The 18,038-nt window shown below is 39.5% G+C and overlaps 1 protein-coding gene across 7 annotated transcripts in view; it reads left to right on the top strand.

The window, feature by feature from the left end:
• CFAP53 (cilia and flagella associated protein 53) overlaps nt 1-14,032 on the top strand; it is a 41,527-nt gene extending 27,495 nt beyond the window's left edge. For 3 of the 7 annotated variants that reach the window (XM_086373503.1, XM_086373500.1, XM_086373506.1), the window contains 3 exons: nt 6,208-6,424; nt 8,512-8,614; nt 13,148-14,032. In XM_086373503.1, coding sequence (XP_086229629.1) covers nt 6,208-6,424; nt 8,512-8,614; nt 13,148-13,376 — 549 coding nt within the window. In that variant the 3' untranslated portion in view covers nt 13,377-14,032. Of the gene's footprint in view, nt 1-6,207; nt 6,425-8,511; nt 8,615-9,197; nt 9,420-13,147 lie in introns of those variants that run through there. The other 4 variants (XM_086373501.1, XM_086373504.1, XM_086373505.1 and 1 more) reach the window with 4 other exon arrangements.
• Nucleotides 14,033-18,038: the final 4,006 nt, after the last annotated feature.

The raw sequence follows: 18,038 nt of genomic DNA, 5'->3' as shown, positions 1-18,038 counted from the left end.
AGTGGCCCTAGTCATCTTCTGGGTCAATAAAATCTGTAAAATGATTCTAAGCAATTTGGCGGGAGTTTGTCCTCTCAGGCTTTCAATCATATTGCATGCACAACCCACCCTTGACTGGACCACCAGCATGTGGAAGACAGAGAGACATTGAATAATCAAAATGGTTAAGGGAGTACTCATCTGGTGAGTGGATGTGGATGCCATCCTCTCTAATGTCAAAGGAGTGGGGGTTTGCTTTCAGTACTAACAGGGAAGTCTTTGGAGATGACTGGTAAGTACATATTGGAGAAGGCAATGGCACCCCACTGCAGTACTCTTGCTTGGTAAATCCCATGGACGGAGGAGCCTGGTAGGCTACAGTCCGTGGGGTTGTGAAGAGTTGGACATGACTGAGTGACTTCACTTTCACTTTTCACTTTCATGCATTGGAGAAGGAAATGGTAACCCACTCCAGTGTTCTTGCCTGGAGAATCCCAGGGACGGGGGAGCCTGGTACGCTGCCGTCTCTGGGTTTGTACAGAGTCAGACACGACTGAAGTGACTTAGCAGCAGCAGCAGCAGCACAGCCTGGGGCCAAATTTCTGTCCGTTTGGGGCACAATATATAACTGTATAAAAACTTGAGGAATATGTCTTCGATTAGGCCCTTGTGGCCACTGATGCGAAGAGCTGACTCATTTGAAAAGACCCTCATGTTGGGAAAGATTGAAGGCAGGAGGAGAAGGGGACGACAGAGGATGAGATGGTTAGATGGCATCACTGATTCAATGGACATGAGTTTGGATAAACTCCAGGAATCGGTGATGGGCAGGGAGGCCTGGTGTGCTGCAGTCCATGGGGTCGGACACAACTGAGCGACCAAACTGAACTGAGGCCAGTGTGCCTTTTTGTGAGTCTAACCTCTGGAGGCTGAGCCTAAGTAGAATTCCACAAGATTCCATATGCTAGAGCCCATGACAGAACAACCGGGGAGGTGAGGTGGGTACTTGGATCTGAATCTCCATTGGTGTGTCAAAGGGGCTGAGCACATGCTTGATTAAGAAGGAGATTACATAATGCAAAGTAGCCAGCAGGCCTTCAAGTGAAGGTATGGATGATGGTGGTGCATACCTATTAGATCTTGTGAAGGGCAACAGCAGCCTGATAAAATCAAGATGCCATCTGGAATAATCTGTCATCTGGGGCATATGTCTCCACCAAGGATATTTCCAGACATTTTTGGGGGACAAAGGAATCAATTATCTACCACCAGTTTGGTTAGAGCTGGGATAAAGGGCATACTACACCTGGATGCCAGTCAGTAAGTGCTATCATTCCCCCGTGGCCTTATATAATATGGGTCCACTCTGTTAGTGGGTATGGCACTGAGGAATAGTCATGTCCAGGGTTGTTCTTGATACTTTGTGCCCAGGGATGTAATTTGGATGAGTCTGTCATGTTACTATAAGCTTCTGGTGTTTGCTGTTGTGCGTATGTGTGTGTAGTGACCTGAGTGATCATAACTGACATGCGTGAGTTGGCTATTTCTTTCCAAATGGAGGCGCCCCATATGTACTTTCCCCAAATCATGAAGTTATCCTTTTGCCATTGCCTGGACTAGACTGTGAATCCTTTGGCTACCTCCCGGATGTGAGTAAAAATGTGTGCCCTTATGAGTCTCATTTTTATGGCCTGTTATAGATCCAGGCACACTGCCCCTCACTCTGCCAACTGAGCTGAGCCACAAGAGCTGTCCACGACAGCGCACTAGGGATGCGCCACGGCCTATGTTTACAATGGTGGTGCTTCCAATGGTGAAGAACACCAACTCCCTTTCTGTGGCAGGAAATTGGTTGTGAGGGGTTCCCCAAGCTGCTAGAGGGACTGGCATGAGTGTGCCACTAGCTGCACCTTGCTGTCAGTGAGCAAAGGGCTGGGCATGGGGGAAAATTACATTTTCCTGTAGTTTGGAAAGACCCTTGACATCAGATTTAGTCCTTTCCTGAAGGTGCCATTTCTATTTTAACAGTAAGGCCTCGGTGGCTTTATTGAACCTCTGCTGGGTTGAATCCCCCAAAACGTGGAAGAGCATGTACTCTTGAGGCCTTGTACTTTGAGGGGATTCTCTATAGGAAGAATTATCTGGATTGGGGGTCAATTGGAGCCTCTTTAGGATTGGAGATGAAATCTAGGTCATGTGGGTTGCTCTATTCAAAGAAGTGATAGATTCATTGGACAAAACCCATCTTACAGAGGGGAGTCGGGCCTTATCTAGTATTTTCCACCAGCTTTGAGTCTTTGTGGTAATAAAGGTAGAGGGTAAGCTCAGCACTAAGCCTTAAAAATCCCATTAAGCAGGGGAAGGGATTCTCTTTCTGTAACTTTAGGATGGTACCTTTGGATTTGGAGTCTTCCTAGTCACTGGACTGAAGATGGAAATGGCAACCCAGTCCAGTATTCTTGCCTGGAGAATCCCATGGACAGAGGAGCCTGGCGGGCTACAGTCCATGGGGTCACAAGAGTCGGACACGACTGAGTGACTTTCACTACTACTACTACTAGTCACTGGAAACCTTGATTATGGTATTTCACTTTTCCTACATGGAAGACTAGAGGTTGCCCAGGCTTGATCCCTCAGATCAGTGAAGCTCTGATAAAACCCCAGCAGGTTAAGCTTTGGTTAAATACTTTACCCTGAGGGCAAACCTCATTAAGAAGAATAGAATGCTCTAGTGTATTTCAGAATAGTATATTTTCCCCTCCCCTTGCCATACACATGAAGGAATTTTTCTCAGATATTTACTGTGAGAAACTCGTAGAACTCCAGGAGGTAAAATTCACAAAAGTTGTGGGGGCCCCCTGGGCCACTGGGTCCCCTTAGAGTTTTTAACTCAGAGTTGTCCACACTTGAGCCTCCAACCAACCTCATTTTGTTTTCAATTTGCATTTCAACAATAGCTAATGATGTTGACCAACTTTTAATATGCTTGCTTGTATCCTCTTCAGTGAAATATCTTCTGATATCTTTTGCCCAGTTTTTTAATTGAATTATTTCTCTCTTTCTTTTCCTTCCTCCCTTCCTCTGTTCCTTTCTTTCTTACTATTTTTGTTGTTCAGCTTTTTGTTCTCAATTGAATCGTCTTATTTTATTTAACAGCTTCACTAAGGTATCATTCATAAGACATACAATTCATCCATCTAAAATGCACATTTCAATGGGTTTTAGTGCCACTGTCACCACAGGTGCTTTTAGAACCTTTTTTGTTATCCCACTTTCTCTCTTCCTCTTCACCCCTAGACCAGAGCAACTACTAATAGCCTTCCTATCTCTGTTGAGTTCCTATTCTGGACTTTCATATGAATGAAATTGTATATCATGGGATCTTTTGACTGGGTTCTTTCACTTCGGTTCAGTTGCTCAGTCATGTCTGACTCTTTGCAGCCCTGTGGACTACAGCACGCCACGTTTCCTGCCTTCAATCTTTCTCAGCATCAGGGCCTTTTCTAATGAGTCAGTTCGTTGCATCAGGTGGCCAAACTATTGGAGTTTCAGCTTCAGCGTCAGTCCTTCCAGTGAATATTCAAGACTTATTTCCTTTAGGATGGACTGGTTTGATCTCCTTGCTGTCCAAGGGACTCTCAAGAGTCTTCTCCAACACCACAGTTCAAAAGCATCAATTCTTCAGTGTTCAACTTTCTTTATAGTCCAACTCTCACATCCATAATGTTTTTAAGGTTTATCCATGTTGTAGACTGTATGAGTACTTCATGACTTTATGTGACTGAATAATATCTCATTGTATGGATATATCATATTTTGTTTATGTTTGTCCTTGATGGACATTTGATTTGTGTCTACATTGTTGCTATTTTGAATAATGTTAATATGAGCATTCATATGTGAATTTTTGTTTGGACATATATTTTTGTTTCTCTTGGGCATATACCAAGGAGTAGAATTACTGACTCTATGTTTAAACCTGTGAATAATCTCCAAATTGTTTTCCAAAGTGGCTTCACTGTGTTATATTCTCATACACTTTACAAGAGTTCTGATTTTTCCACATGCTTGTAAACATTGGTTGTTGTCTGTCTTTTTTACTTTAACCATCCTAGTTTGTCTGAAGTGATATGTCACTATGGTTTTTATTTGCATTTCTCTAATGACTAATGATTTTGAGCCTCTTTTTCTGTGCATGTTGGCCATTTGTATATCTTCCGTGGACTAATCTATCTAAAGGTTGCTGACGTCTTAAAAAGTCTATTCAGGTTATTTGCCCAGTTTTTAATTGGGTTGTCTTTTTATTATTGAGTTGTAGGAGTTCTTTATATGTCCTAGATACAAATTCCTTATCACATAGGGTTAGTGTTAGTCGCTCAGTCATGCCCAGCTCTTTGCGACCCCGTGGACTGCAGCCCACCAGACTCCTCTGTCCATGGGATTTTCCAGGCAAGGATACTGGAGTGACTTATGCATAAGTCATCTGTAAATATTTTTCTCATTCTGTGGGTGTCCCTTAAAGTAAAAAAGTTTTAAATTTTGATGAAGTAAAATTTATCTGTATTTCCTGTTGCTTGTGCTTTTAGTGTCATATCTAATCAAACACTTTTCTTACACTCAAGGTCTTCAAGATGTCCTATGTTTTGTTCTTAAAATCTTAGTTTTAGCTCTTACATTTAGGCCTTTGATCCATTTTGAGTTAACTTTTGTATGTGGTATGAGGTAGAGGCCCAACTTCATTCTTTGGCATGTAGATACCCAATTTTCCCAGCACCATTTGTTGAAGAGAGATTTTTTCCTCTTTTGAATTGTCTTGGAACTCTTGTCAAAAATCAATTGACAGTAAACGTGAGAATTTATTTTGGACTCTCACTTCTATTTCATTAATCTATATGTCTCAATGACTATAGCTTTGTAGTAAGTTTGAAATCAGGAAATGTGAGTTTTCCAATTTTGTTCTTCTTTTTCAAGTTGTTTTGGCTGTTCTGGCTCCCTTGTATTTCCATATGAATTTAGGATCAGTTTGTTGATTTCTGCAAAGAAATAAATTGGGATTTCTATAGGAAATATTTTGAATTTATAGACCAGTTTGGGAACAGTTGCCATGTTAACAATATTGTCTTTTGACCCATGAACATAGGCTGTCTTTCCATTTATTTAGGTCTTCTTTAATCAGCAATGCTTCTTAATAAGGTTTGTACTTTTTGTTAAATTATTCCCAAAAGTATGAAACTTATGTATGCAAGCCATTCTGAGGGTGCAGCTACACTCTCAGACCTTGCTAGGTTCTGAGAGTTCTACCTCAGATCTATGATATTCTCAAAAGAGATCATATCAGAGGTTGGATAATGACACAAATATACTACAATGAAAGACAGAAGCCACCTGAAAATGACTGTGTTATAAAGCCAGTCTGGGGCCTGAGCTGCACATTCAAATCACCTAGGGAACTGAAAAGCTATCCATTGGAAAGGAATCCCTAGGTGTGAGACTTAGCCCTTAGTACTTTTTAAAGCTCTCTAAGTGATTCCAAAGTATAGCTAAGATTGAGATTTGCTGATACAACGTATCATTTTCTAGTCAGAGACAGTGCTATAATACTAGTGACGTATTTTGTTTGTCAGGCTAACACTTTATCTACCTAAATTTAAATAAATGAAAATAAAGTTGTATAGTTGAAAATTATTTGGGAACTTCTTTGAGGAACACTTTGAGAAAGTGTTTGCATTATTACTATTTGAACTATTCAAAACGTGTTATAAAATATTTCGAACAGATGCAAAAATAGTACAATGAATCTCCATGATTCCATTACCTCGCTTCAACAACCAGCAGCCAATGGCCATTCCTGTTTCATCCATCCCTCCGACCCATTCCTCACAGTCATCTTGAAGATTTTTAAAAAGTGAAAGTGAAGTTGCTCAGTCATGTCTGACTCGGCTCCTCCTCCCATGGGATTTTCCAGGCAAGCATACTGGAGTGGATTGCCATTTCCTTCTCCAGGAGATCTTCCCGAGATGATGTATTATTTTTAGGGTTTACTTTTAAGTAAATACTTTAAAGTATTTGAATACTTAAAAGTAAACCCTAAAAATAATACATCATCTGTCGATGTTTTGGTATGTAATTCTAAGAAATTATGGTTCTAAAAGATTTTAAAACTTATGCTCCCTAGTATTATCACACCTAAAAGTTTTAACAACATGAGGTAATTTTTATTTTATATAGGAGGATATGAGGAGAGAACAGAAGATATATTATCAATACTTGGCACAGAGGCATGAGGAAGAAAAAGCTCAGGAGAAAGAATTGGATAGAATGTTAGAGAAAGAGAAGGAAAAGAAGTTTGCTGAGAAGGACAAGGAGCTGAGACTTGAAAAGGAGGCAAGAAAACAACTTCTGAATGAGGTCATGTGTACAAGGAAACTTCAAGTTCAAGAAAAGTGTAAGGAAATGAATTACAATTATATTATACTTGGGCCTAATTCAATTTAAGTAGCAACCTCAGTATCTATTAAATAGACACTATGTATGAAATAGTGACTTCCCTGGTGGCTCAGATGGTGAAGCGTCTGCCTACAGTGCGGGAGACATGGGTTCAATCCCTGGATCGTGAAGATCTCCTGAAGGAAATGGCAACCCACTCCAGTATTCTTGCCTGGAACATCCCATGGGTGGAGGAGCCTGGTAGGCTACAGTCCATGGGGTCGCAAAGAGTCAGACACGACTGAGCGACTTCACATCGTCACATCACATGTATGAAATACCATGAGGCATGTAAGAGGGATTAAGGCAGGATCCCTGCTTTGTGGACCTTGCCTAATTGAACACTTAAATATCTTTCTGCTGGTGTCTCCATATGCCTGCACCTGCATGCCTTTTGCTTGGGTCGTTTTCTCTCCCTATGATGCTTTTGATCTTGAGAAATCCTGGACATACTTCAAGCCCAGCTCAAATGTCACATTCCATGAGAGGCCCCCTCTGTTCCCCTATTCATGATAAACCTTCTTTCCCCTATTCATAAAAGAATTTTCTTTCTGGGATTCTCATCATTTCTTGCTCACATCTCTGTCTTAGGACACCACTGAATTCCCTCAAACAGTGCCTGGTCACAAAAGGAAATAATCACTGATAAGATTTCCACCATTCTGTGTCCAGATGGACACATTTACTAGTAGGATACCACTGGACTTCACACTAGCTGTATTTGTAAGAGAAAGCTCATCTTGGTTCCATTGATTAATTCTCCACTCCAGGAATTATAGTATCAGTTGAAAATTGTTAAGCCAGTGTTAGTTTTAAGAAATGAGAAGAAAGCTTCTACACTGAAAAGATTTCTGTATTCCACCATGATAAATGTTTTGGCATACCTTGAGAAAACATGGAAAATTTAAGTATTTGGAACCACTTATAAACAAGGAAGTAAAAATCAACCATAATTCCACCACCCAGCAATGGCTATTGTTCACAACTTCCTGCATTTCCTTCCAGTATTTTTACTATGTATGTAATTTCCTCTCACAAATTAGTATCTTGTTGTATATATTGTTTTACAGCCTACATTTCCCACTTATCATAAACATTTTTCCAGGTCATTTTTCTTCAATTTTAAAATCTGTAGTGCTGGCTAGAAAGCCATGATAAAAATGGACCATAATTTATTTTACCTAAACACAACCAATGCACCTTCAACTTGTTTAGAAATTTTTCTTGCTGTTGTAGCATTGTGGGTGACTATCTCTGTACATAGTTTTTTTGGCTCATATATAATTAAGATAAATTCATGTAAATGGATTTGGAGGCCAAAGGTAAATGCATTTCAGATGTATATTGCCTGGTTGTATTTATTCCTTTGTGAACTCTGTTTTCTTTGTCAATCTTTTTCTACTAGATTGGTTAGGTTTTCCTTATTTAGTTTATAAAAGCCTTATATACTGCTTTTCCAATAGTTTTTTTGTAACATAGAAACTCTCCTATTAACATGAATGGCAACAGAACTGTTTGTCCTCAAGAAGAGAAAGGTAAGAAGTATTCTTACAATGGTAATCTGCTATGCAAAAGGCTGTTCATAGACTTCAATAGCAAATAATTAAGAGAAAATCTCTGTAGATTATAGCACATAGGAACCTAAGGCATGTTCTTTCCTTAATGGAGACGACCTTCTGTGCTCAGTCATTCAGTCACGTCTGACTCTTTGAGACCCCATGGACTGTGTCCTGCTAGGCTCCTCTGTCCATGGAATTTTCCAGGCAAGAATACTGGAGTGGGTTGCCATTTCCTACTCCTGAGGATCTTCCCAGAGATTGAACCCATGTCTCTTGTGTCTCCTTCATTGGCAGACAGGTTCTTTACCACTATGCCACCTGGGAAACCCCAATGGGGATGACTGCTTCTACCTTATCTAACTAAGATCCGATCCAGTGATTCCAAGCTCTGCCTTTCTAAAGACAATATGGCATTGATGCCCAGATGATGCTGGCAAGTCTTTTATGAAAAAAGTCATTTAGCAAAAATTACTTTTGTCTTTCTTAGTGCAACGGAAAGCCAAAGAACAGGAAGAACGTACTATGGAACAGGAACGTATAAATGAAGGTCTTAAAGAGCTTAACTGTGAAGAGAGGGAGAATTTTATAAGGTATGGCTTTGTCTTCTTCATAATTATTAACTACCTAAAAAAGGGAGATTTTTAGCATAAAGGACGATGTGCCATAATTTGTGTATTATTAATATTATTTTACATCAGTATTTTTGGGTTGGCCAAAAAGTTCCTTTAGTTTTAAAGTAAAAATAAAAGACACATTTTTAATTTTCACTAAGAACTTTATTGAACTACATATCCACTGCCATTTTTTAGGCAACTTCATAATTCCATCTTCCCAAAACTTTTTTTCTTTTTGAGCAAAGAACTGTTCCAGGTGACTTTTACAGTCTTCCAGGAATTGAAATCTTTTACACTGAGAGAATTTTGTAGAGACTGAAATAAGGGAAAACTGAAGGTACAGTGTCTGGTGAATATGGTGGATGAGTCAGAACTTCCCAGCCAAGGTGTAGCCACTGTTGCCTGGTTATCAAAGAAACATGCAGTCTTGTATTATTCTGACGGAAGATTATGTGCTTTCAACAGAAAACACATAATTCCAGGTACTTTGGTCGAGTGCTGCTTTCAGTTAGTCTAACTGGGAGCAGTACTTGTGGGAATTAATCATTGGGTTTTCCAGGAGGAACTCAGAGGACTCCCTTCCAATCCCACCACATACACAACATCATCTTTCTTTGGATGAAGACCAGCCTTTGGTGTTGGTGGTGGTTCATTTTGCCTGCCCCATGATCTGTTCCATTCCATAATATTGTATGGAACACTTTTCATCACCTGTCACAATTTGTTTTAAAAACAAAATGCTTTTGTACATTAAAGAATTACATACAGAAATACAGTCAAAGAGGTGTTTTTTTTTTTTTGCTTATGTTAAGCAAAACATCAAAGTGGTTAATATAGCCAAGCTGGTGCAAATCATTTTCAGCACTTGATTTGGATATTTAGAGTATGTTGGCTGTCTCGTGGTGTAATGTTGATTGGTATAACATTGGTATAACATTGATTGTTCTCAATGTCTCGGTTTGATCGCTGTCAACTTCAACTGGTCTGCCTGACTGCAGAGCATCATCTAGAGAGAAATCTCCAGCACAAAACTTAACAAACCCCTCGATGCGTTCCATCAATCCCAGCACCTTCTCCACACACTGCACAAATCTCTTTTACATTTCAGTTGTGTTTTTACCTTTCTTAAAGTAATGAAACATAATATGCCAAAAATATTGCTTTTTTCTTCCATCTTCAATATTAAAATGGCCACACAAAAATTCACCGATTTTGACAGTTTTTTTTAATGCACACTGATGTGACAACCATCACAATGCAATCTAACAAAATTGTTTTGAATGAAGTTAGAGATAACTGAGTGCTACTAGAGCCATCTTAAGGAAAAAAACAAATGAATCTTTTGGCCACCCCAACCTTTAGACCATTTGTCCCAAAAGCTCAATTCGGTTTATAAAACTTCATATAAAAAATAAACACCCAGTTCAAAAGAAAAAAAATTAGCACCAACCATTTTAGTAAAATTCAGCTCTATTGCCAGTATATACATTCTGATTACAGACATTAAGTGTTAAACTGGACAAACATCTTAAAATATATTAGACACAATTTTTGTAAAATAGGCAACAACCCTAAATTGTAATGAAATAAGATTTTTTTCCTCATGAAATAAATCCTGAAATATAATGTGACCTAATTAGATAAACAGAAATGGCTTATGGGGGTATGATTCCATGTAAATATCCCAGGAAGATTTTTGTAGCCTCACTGGGCTGGGAAACTAAAATGCTCTGGGTACTCTGAGTTACAGCACTTCCCTCAGGTATTCCTCTGATCACCATGATCAGGCTCAGGTGAGGGAAATTGGTCAATGCCTCCTTGCAGCCTTTCTCAAATCATATCAGTCTCTTCCCACCGATGGCCATGACACTCAATTCAGGTAACCAGTATAGTGGAGAAAGTGGACCTGGCTCCTCTAATTGCTGGTCAGCTTCCCTGTTCCCTGGCTTACCCACATCTGGTGCATAGAAATAAGCTCTCTTCTTTCTATAAAGAGTGTGGTTCATATACGGGAGCCTATTGTCAGTGTGGGGGCACTAACAGCAGCATCTGGCTTCCTGCTCCTTGTTCTGCTCTGGAGGTCATTCCTGCTCACTTTTGAAAAGCCTTTTGTTGGAGATGTGAGAGGAACTTAAATAGCAGCTCTCTTCCCCACCCAACTTCTGAATCAACTAAGAAAAATAAAGACTGAGCAGAAAGTATTATAATTACTACAATTACCTATTGGTGTGTAACAAAACACCCCCAAATTTGTGGTTTAAAGTGAGTTTTGATGATGTCTCGTGTTTCTGCTATTGATAAGACTCAGCTGGGTGGTTCTTGCTTGGCATCTCTCATGTGGTTCAAGCCAGTTCTGCTTGGGACTACATTCATCTGAAGGATCAGCTAGAAGGGACACTTAGGATACCTATCCTTACAGCTGGTAGTGTGTGCTGACTGTGCTTGGAGATCTCATTTGGTATTAGCCAGAATACCTACACATGCCCTCTCCATGCATCTTGGGCTTCTCACAGACTGGTGTCTCATTCTGAGAGGAAGAGTACCAATAGCAAGCATTCCAAGAGACAGAACAAGGAAGCTGCCAGGCCAGTTAAGGACTACGCTTAGGGCTGGTTTAACACCACTTCTGTCGCACAGGGCCCATCTGCCTTCAATGGAGTGGAGAAACGCTCCACTTCTTGGTGGGGGGTAGAGGTTCACATTGCAGAAGAATGTACAGTAGGCAGGATAGCACTGTGGCCATCTCTGGAAAATAGAATCTGCCACAGAGGCACAGGAGTACTGTAATCTTTACTTCTGACAAAATTTGGTATTAATAATATGGTTTACAGATTATAAAATGATAAAACTGCTGTGGAAAGCAATATGAAATTTCCTCAAAAAATTAAAACTAGAACTACCATCAGTTCAGTTCAGTTCAGTTCAGTTGCTCAGTCATGTCCAACTCTTTGCGACCCCATGAATCGCAGCACGCCAGGCCTCCCTGTCCATCACCAACTCCCGGAGTTCACTCAGACTCACGTCCATCGAGTCGGTGATGCCATCCAGCCATCTCATCCTCTGTCGTCCCCTTCTCCTCCTGCCCTCAATCTCTCCCAGCATCAGAGTCTTTTCCAATGAGTCAACTCTTTGCATGAGGTGGCCAAAGTACTGGAGTTTCAGCTTTAGCATCAGTCCTTCCAAAGAAATCCCAGGGCTGATCTCCTTCAGAATGGACTGGTTGGATCTCCTTGCAGTCCAAGGGACTCTCAAGAGTCTTCTCCAACACCACAGTTCAAAAGCATCAGTTCTCCAGTGCTCAGCTTTCTTTATAGTCCAACTCTTGCATCCATATATGACCACTGGAAAAACCATAGCCTTGACTAGACGGACCTTTCTTGGCAAAGTAATGTCTATGCTTTTGAATATGCTATCTAGGTTGGTCATAACTTTTCTTCCAAGGAGTAAGTGTCTTTTAATTTCATGGCTGCAGTCACCATCTGCAGTGATTTTGGAGCCCAAAAAAATATGATCTAGCAATCTTACTTCTGGGTATCTATCCAAAATAAACGAAAGCAGGACCTTAAAGAGTTGTTTGCATATTCATGTTCATAGCACCACTATTCATAATAGCCAAGAGGTGGAAATAACCCAGATGTCCATTAACAGATGAATGGATAAACAAAGTGTGGTAGGTACATGCAGTGGAATATGATTCAGACTTAAAAAAGGGAGGAAATCCTCTCAGATGCCGCAGCATGGATGAGCCTTGAGGGCATGCTAAGTGAAATCAGCTGGTCACAAAAAGACAAATGCTGTATGATTTTACTTACTTGAGGTACCTAGAATAGTCAAATTCATAAAGATAAGAAGTAGAATGGTGGTTACCGAAGGCCAGGGGGAAGGCTCAAGGAAAGAGTTGTTTAATAGGTATGAAGTTTCAGATCTGCAAGATGGAAAAGTCCTGGAGATCTGTTTCACAATAATGTGAATATACTTAACACTACTGAGCTGTTCACTTAGAAGTGGTTAAGATGGTAAATTATGTGTCTTTTACCACAAGGGAAAAAAATCACTATAAAATTTTAAATGTAGTTTACATATAGAGGAAATCATCTAGTTAATACTAAACAGAATGAGGCGGACTTACCAATCCAGTTGCCAGCAGTACCAGACCACTGGAAGCCCCGCTGCAAGGAGAATATGCCCCCTTTTGATAGAAAGGAGAAAAGAAACAGGCAGAGCAGCCTGTTCCATTTTACCAATAGGTGTCACTTCTTGTAGCAGTAAATCTTTTGAATGGGGAAGAGACATTCCCTCACTAAAATCAATCATTTGTTCGAAGACTTGTCATAATTATTATTGTACAATAAACACAGTATTGAATTTTTCATCTTTCTTCCCCACTCACCCTGATTTTAATGGTAACTTTATTTGACTTCGAAAATCACATTTTAATCATAATGCCCTATATAAATCCAAATGCTTACTTTGATAATTTTATATACTTTGATATTTCTAACATGTTAGACGCTGCAGTTTAGCCCAGGAGTACAGGAAGCAACTTCAGATGCAGATATGCTCCCAGCAGCAGGCCCGGGAAGCAGAAGAGGAAGAGGAGCGCCGAGAGTTTGAAGCGGGGATAGCAGCAGAAAAGAGCTTCCAGGACAAGATCCAGGGGATCCTGTCCACCCACCAAGTGGTGCCCCGAAACATCCATCCCATGCGAAGGGCATGTTCTACTAAGCTTCCGCCATAGTTGCATAAGCACCAACCTATTTTTTCTCAGTCTTTTGCTATTTTAAAATACAGTATGTCTCTTTTAACTCATGGATAAATTGTTCTTTTATTCTCTGAGTTTCCATAATTATATGCCAGGAAATTTTCTTCTTTTAAATTAAACTGCTCCTTTCCTAGACTGTCAAGAATGATCCACTTCCTGTGATGATGAATGACCCACACAGTTAATAGTCCTGACTTACCTCCATGCCTCCCTTTCTTGTTCATTTATTAGTAGCTTCACTTTCTTTCATCTGTCTGCCCATATGCCCATTTCCTCTTGCTTCCATTCTCTTCTCTCCTGTAGACATAGTTCTCTCCCTCTGTGTTTATGCCCTTGTGTAGTCCCCTTCCACCCTGAATCTTGGGCACTATATAAAAAATATGTTCATTTACTGGTTAAAAAAAACCAAGGTAGAAAGAAGTCAACAATGGTCATATTCCTAACGCTCAGCATTATCATTATTTTCACTTCTCTGAGTTCCCTCCCAGGCTTTGTTATATGGATACTCATTTTTGTTTTGTAAACACACTGCCATGTTGCTTCACCTACCATATTTACAAATGGATGCGTGATAGTCTACTGGGTTAGTGTATTATGATTTATTAAACAATGGACTTTGAGTTTGTTTCAAATTTGTCCCTATAGCAAATTATTCTATAACAACATTCATTTGAATTACTTCCTTAGAATCCATCAATTCCCAGGTGTGGGGTTTCTGGGTCAAAGGGGATTGACATTTATATACTTTTACTTCCAAGTACCATATTTGCAAAAGCAGTTTTTAGAGTTGTAGACTTTTAGGGAAGTGTTTTCAGGGCCAATTGATATATTCCCTGATAGTTTAAAAATGTCTTTAAGCAAATTGTTTGCTGGAATTTCTGAGAGGTTTTTTTCTTTAACCTTTCTACCCATTCATCACTCTTACCTCAGCTCTGGAAGTCTACCTCCTCTGGATCCTTTCAAGCCCCCTTGAAAGTTAATCTCTAATCCAAAAGTAGTTAATCTCTAATCCAAAAGTAGGAGTCTTGGCCAGGAAAAAAAAAAAAAAAGGAAAAAAGAGGACTATCTTTAAGTTTTGTTGAAAATAAGCTGACTGTTATTATAAGGGTGTATTTCCAGACTCTGTTCCATTAATTTATTTGTCTGTCCTCATACCAACACAACACTGTGATAAGTACTGTAGCCTTAAATAAGGTTGAAATTGCTAGTGTAGCGTCCAAATTTTTCTTTTTTTCCCCCAGTTTTTGTCTATTGTAGATTCTTTAAATATCCATATAATTGTTAGGATCATTTTGTCAGTTTCTACAAAGATGCCTACTGAGATTTCGATAGAGATGGCATTTACTCTATAGATCAGTTTGGGGAGAACTCCCATCTGAGCAATAATGAGCTTTCCAACCCATGAAGAAGGTCAACCTCGTCGTTCGCTTAGGTCCTCTTTAATTTTTTAAGCAGCGTTTTATGGTTTTCAGTGTGCAGGCCTCGTGCTTCTCTTGTTAAGCTTGTTCCTAAGTCTCGCTCTGTAATGCTGTTGTGAACAGAATTGTTTTCTTAATTTCAGTTTTGGATTATCCATTATTAACGTGTAGAATAGAATTGATTTTTGTACATTGAGCTAGCATCCTGTGACCTTTCTAAATTTACTCATTCATTCTAGTAGTTTGTTTTTTGCGTTTTGTTTGTTTTAGATTCTATCGGATTTTCTACATTCAGGATCATGGCATTTGAAAATAAAGCCTTTATTTTTTTCCAGTCTGGATACCTGTTGTTTCTTTTTCTTGCCTTACTGCACCAGTTAGTGCAATATCAAGTATGATATTGAATAGAAGTGGAGAGAATGGACATTCTTGACTTGTTCCCAGTTTAAATGGAAAACACTCAACTCATTTCTTCACCAGTGAGTATTATGTTATCTGTAGGTTTTTCTTAGATTCTCTTTACCAGGATGAAGTTATTCCCTTCTCTTCCTATTTTATTGAGAGTTTATATATAAAGAGGTATTGGATTTTAGCAAATCCCTTTTTCTGTGCCTGTTAAGTTGAACATGTGATTTTTGTTCTTTGTTCTATTAATATGGTATATTACATTAATTTATTTTCAGATATTAACTAACCTTGCATATCTGGGATAAATGCCACTTGTCTTTTTTTTTTTTAATGAGTTGCTGCATTTCATTTTTTTTTTTTTTCTTGCCACTATGGTTTGTTGTGTGTCTTTGAGCTAGGTCTACTGTGATGTTTTGTCTGGGTCTGGTATCAAGATATTATTGGCCATGTGAAATGAGTTGGAGAGTATTTCCTCTTATTTTCTGAATGAGTTTGTGAAGAATTGCCACTATTTCTTCCTCAAATGTTGGATGGAATTCACCAAGGATGCCTCGTAGGCTTTCTCTGCAGGATTTTTTATTGCTAATTACTGGTTTTACTCACTTAGGTCTAATCAGATGTTCTTTTCTTCTTGAGTCAGTTATGGTAATTTGTACTTTTCTACAAATCTGTCCACTGCATCTAAGTTGTCTAATTTAAACACATATAAAAAGTGAAAGTGAAAGTCACTCCATCACGTCCGACTCTTGCAACCCCATGGATGGTACAGTCCATGGGATTCTCCAGGCCAGAATACTGGAGCGAGTAGCCTTTTCCTTCTCCAAGGGATCTCCCAACCCAGGGATCAAACCCAGGTCTCCCACATTGCAGGCAGATTCTTTACCATCTGAGCCACCAGGGAAGCCCTTAAATACATATAATAGTTAAACACATGTAAACCCACATAGTACTTCATAAAATTGCCTTATAATTATTTTAACTTCTAAGGGGTCTATAGTAATGTACCGCCTTTCATTTTCTTGGAATTTGGGGGTATTTTGCCATTCTGTGATCAGAAAATAACTGGAAAGCATGGCCTCTCCATCCAATATCTTCTCCTGCCCCCAGCCCAGACTGACTCTCTACCAAAGAGCATGTTACTTGGAGGATTAAAGCAATTTTTAAAAACAAAAAGTAAAAGCCACTTATTGCTAAATTATGCTGTTTACCTTTTTCTTATTTTTATGAAAAAGAAACTAACCTTTCATCATATGGATACAAACTTTTTTTTTTCTCCTAGTTTTTCTGCCCTAGGGATGGCAGTAAAGAAAGATGTAAAGGATCTGAATTCCTGACACTTTATTATCTCCTAGGGCTGATTTCACCTCTTTGGTCTCCTTTAAACAAATTTTTTCAGAGTTACTGTATAGTTTTTTCCCGATCAGTATGAGTATCACTTGATTAAGCCGGTAGTATTTTCATTCAGATTTCATTGGGTTTATAAATTAGTTCAGAGGTGTTGTCAACTTTACAATATTTATTTTTCCTATCCATAGATCATAGCATAGCACTATTCAGACTGTTCATTGCCACCAATTCTCCATTTCCTTTTCTCTCTCAAATTAACAGGACCTCAGCTTTTGTGAATGTGTAAGTTTGGCTGGGCATGCTGCTGTGCAGATAAATACTATTTTTTACACTCCATTGCAGACAGTATTTGTCCAGGTGCCTAATTCTGGCCAAAGAAATGTAAGTAAAAGTGTTACATGGGTCTTCAAGAAGAAGGAAGGGGAGGGAAATTTTGGAATATCTGAGTAAGGAGAACTGCGAAGTCACTTCCCAAAAGACAGTGAGAAAATGGGAAACATCATCAAAAACCACAATTTCAAGAGGCTGGGAGCTGACCAAAGACATGCAATAAACTGAGAAACGTTTACTCCAGAAAATCTACTAAACGTTGGTACGAATGGTGGGAGTACGCGGCGTTTTGTCCTGGAGCTGCTTTGAGATCCCCCTCAGCTGCATGGAGCAGTGGTTCTATCAGGGCAGGGCAGGTTGTAAGGACCGACCTGCAGCCTTGCTGCCAGAGGGGACTGACTTGAGTGGAAGCAAAATTTGGAAAAATCCATGCTTGGGGCATTGTCAAAACAATAGCAATCTTGGTGGCAGTAAATCAGGAAAGGCTGACATCATGGCTAGCCTGAGATTGTGGTACTGTCTGGGGCAAGCAACAGACAGGCCAGCCAGAAATTTCAGGAAAATCTGGGGAACATGACAGCCATTATAAGCTTTGATAAACTCCCACATATTCTTGGTGATATGGGAGCTGCACAGACATAAAATTTACACCCATGCTTATGAGAGACCTAGCAGGCCCCAGGAGTCTACTGATCCTTGGCCAAATGTGAGGTCTCAAACATACAAAAAGCCAAAGCTGTGGCAGGTTTGCTAATGACAAAGTTTGAATTGTGTTCCCCACCTCTCACATCAATCCATCAATAAAAGGTGAAAGCCTTACTAGCTTACTCACTCACTGACCATAAACCTATGGTGACCCAGGGAAACTGGGGAAACCATGCTTAAAAATAAAGAGTTTAAAAAATGATTAGAGATACCAGTGTTATTTTGCCAGATGGTATAAGGGGTCAAACGAAGTCAAGTTTGTGTAAATGACTTGATTTACTATAAAATGTTATACATATAGGGGCATCATTATCTAGTCCATCCATCTAGTGCAGTATCCCTAATCTGTGGCCTAATCTCTCTTTGGGTTTCCTAGGTGGCTCAGTGGTAGAGTATCTGTCTGCCAGTGCAGGAGACCTGGGTTCAGTCC

The sequence above is a fragment of the Bos grunniens genome, chromosome 24, assembly GCF_055505025.1.
Source record: "Bos grunniens cultivar Pamir isolate PY7600 chromosome 24, Bosgru_T2T1.0, whole genome shotgun sequence".
NCBI classification, from domain to species: domain Eukaryota; kingdom Metazoa; phylum Chordata; class Mammalia; order Artiodactyla; family Bovidae; genus Bos; species Bos grunniens.
Note: the sequence above shows the minus strand (reverse complement) of the source record. Positions and strands in the feature narration are given on the sequence as shown.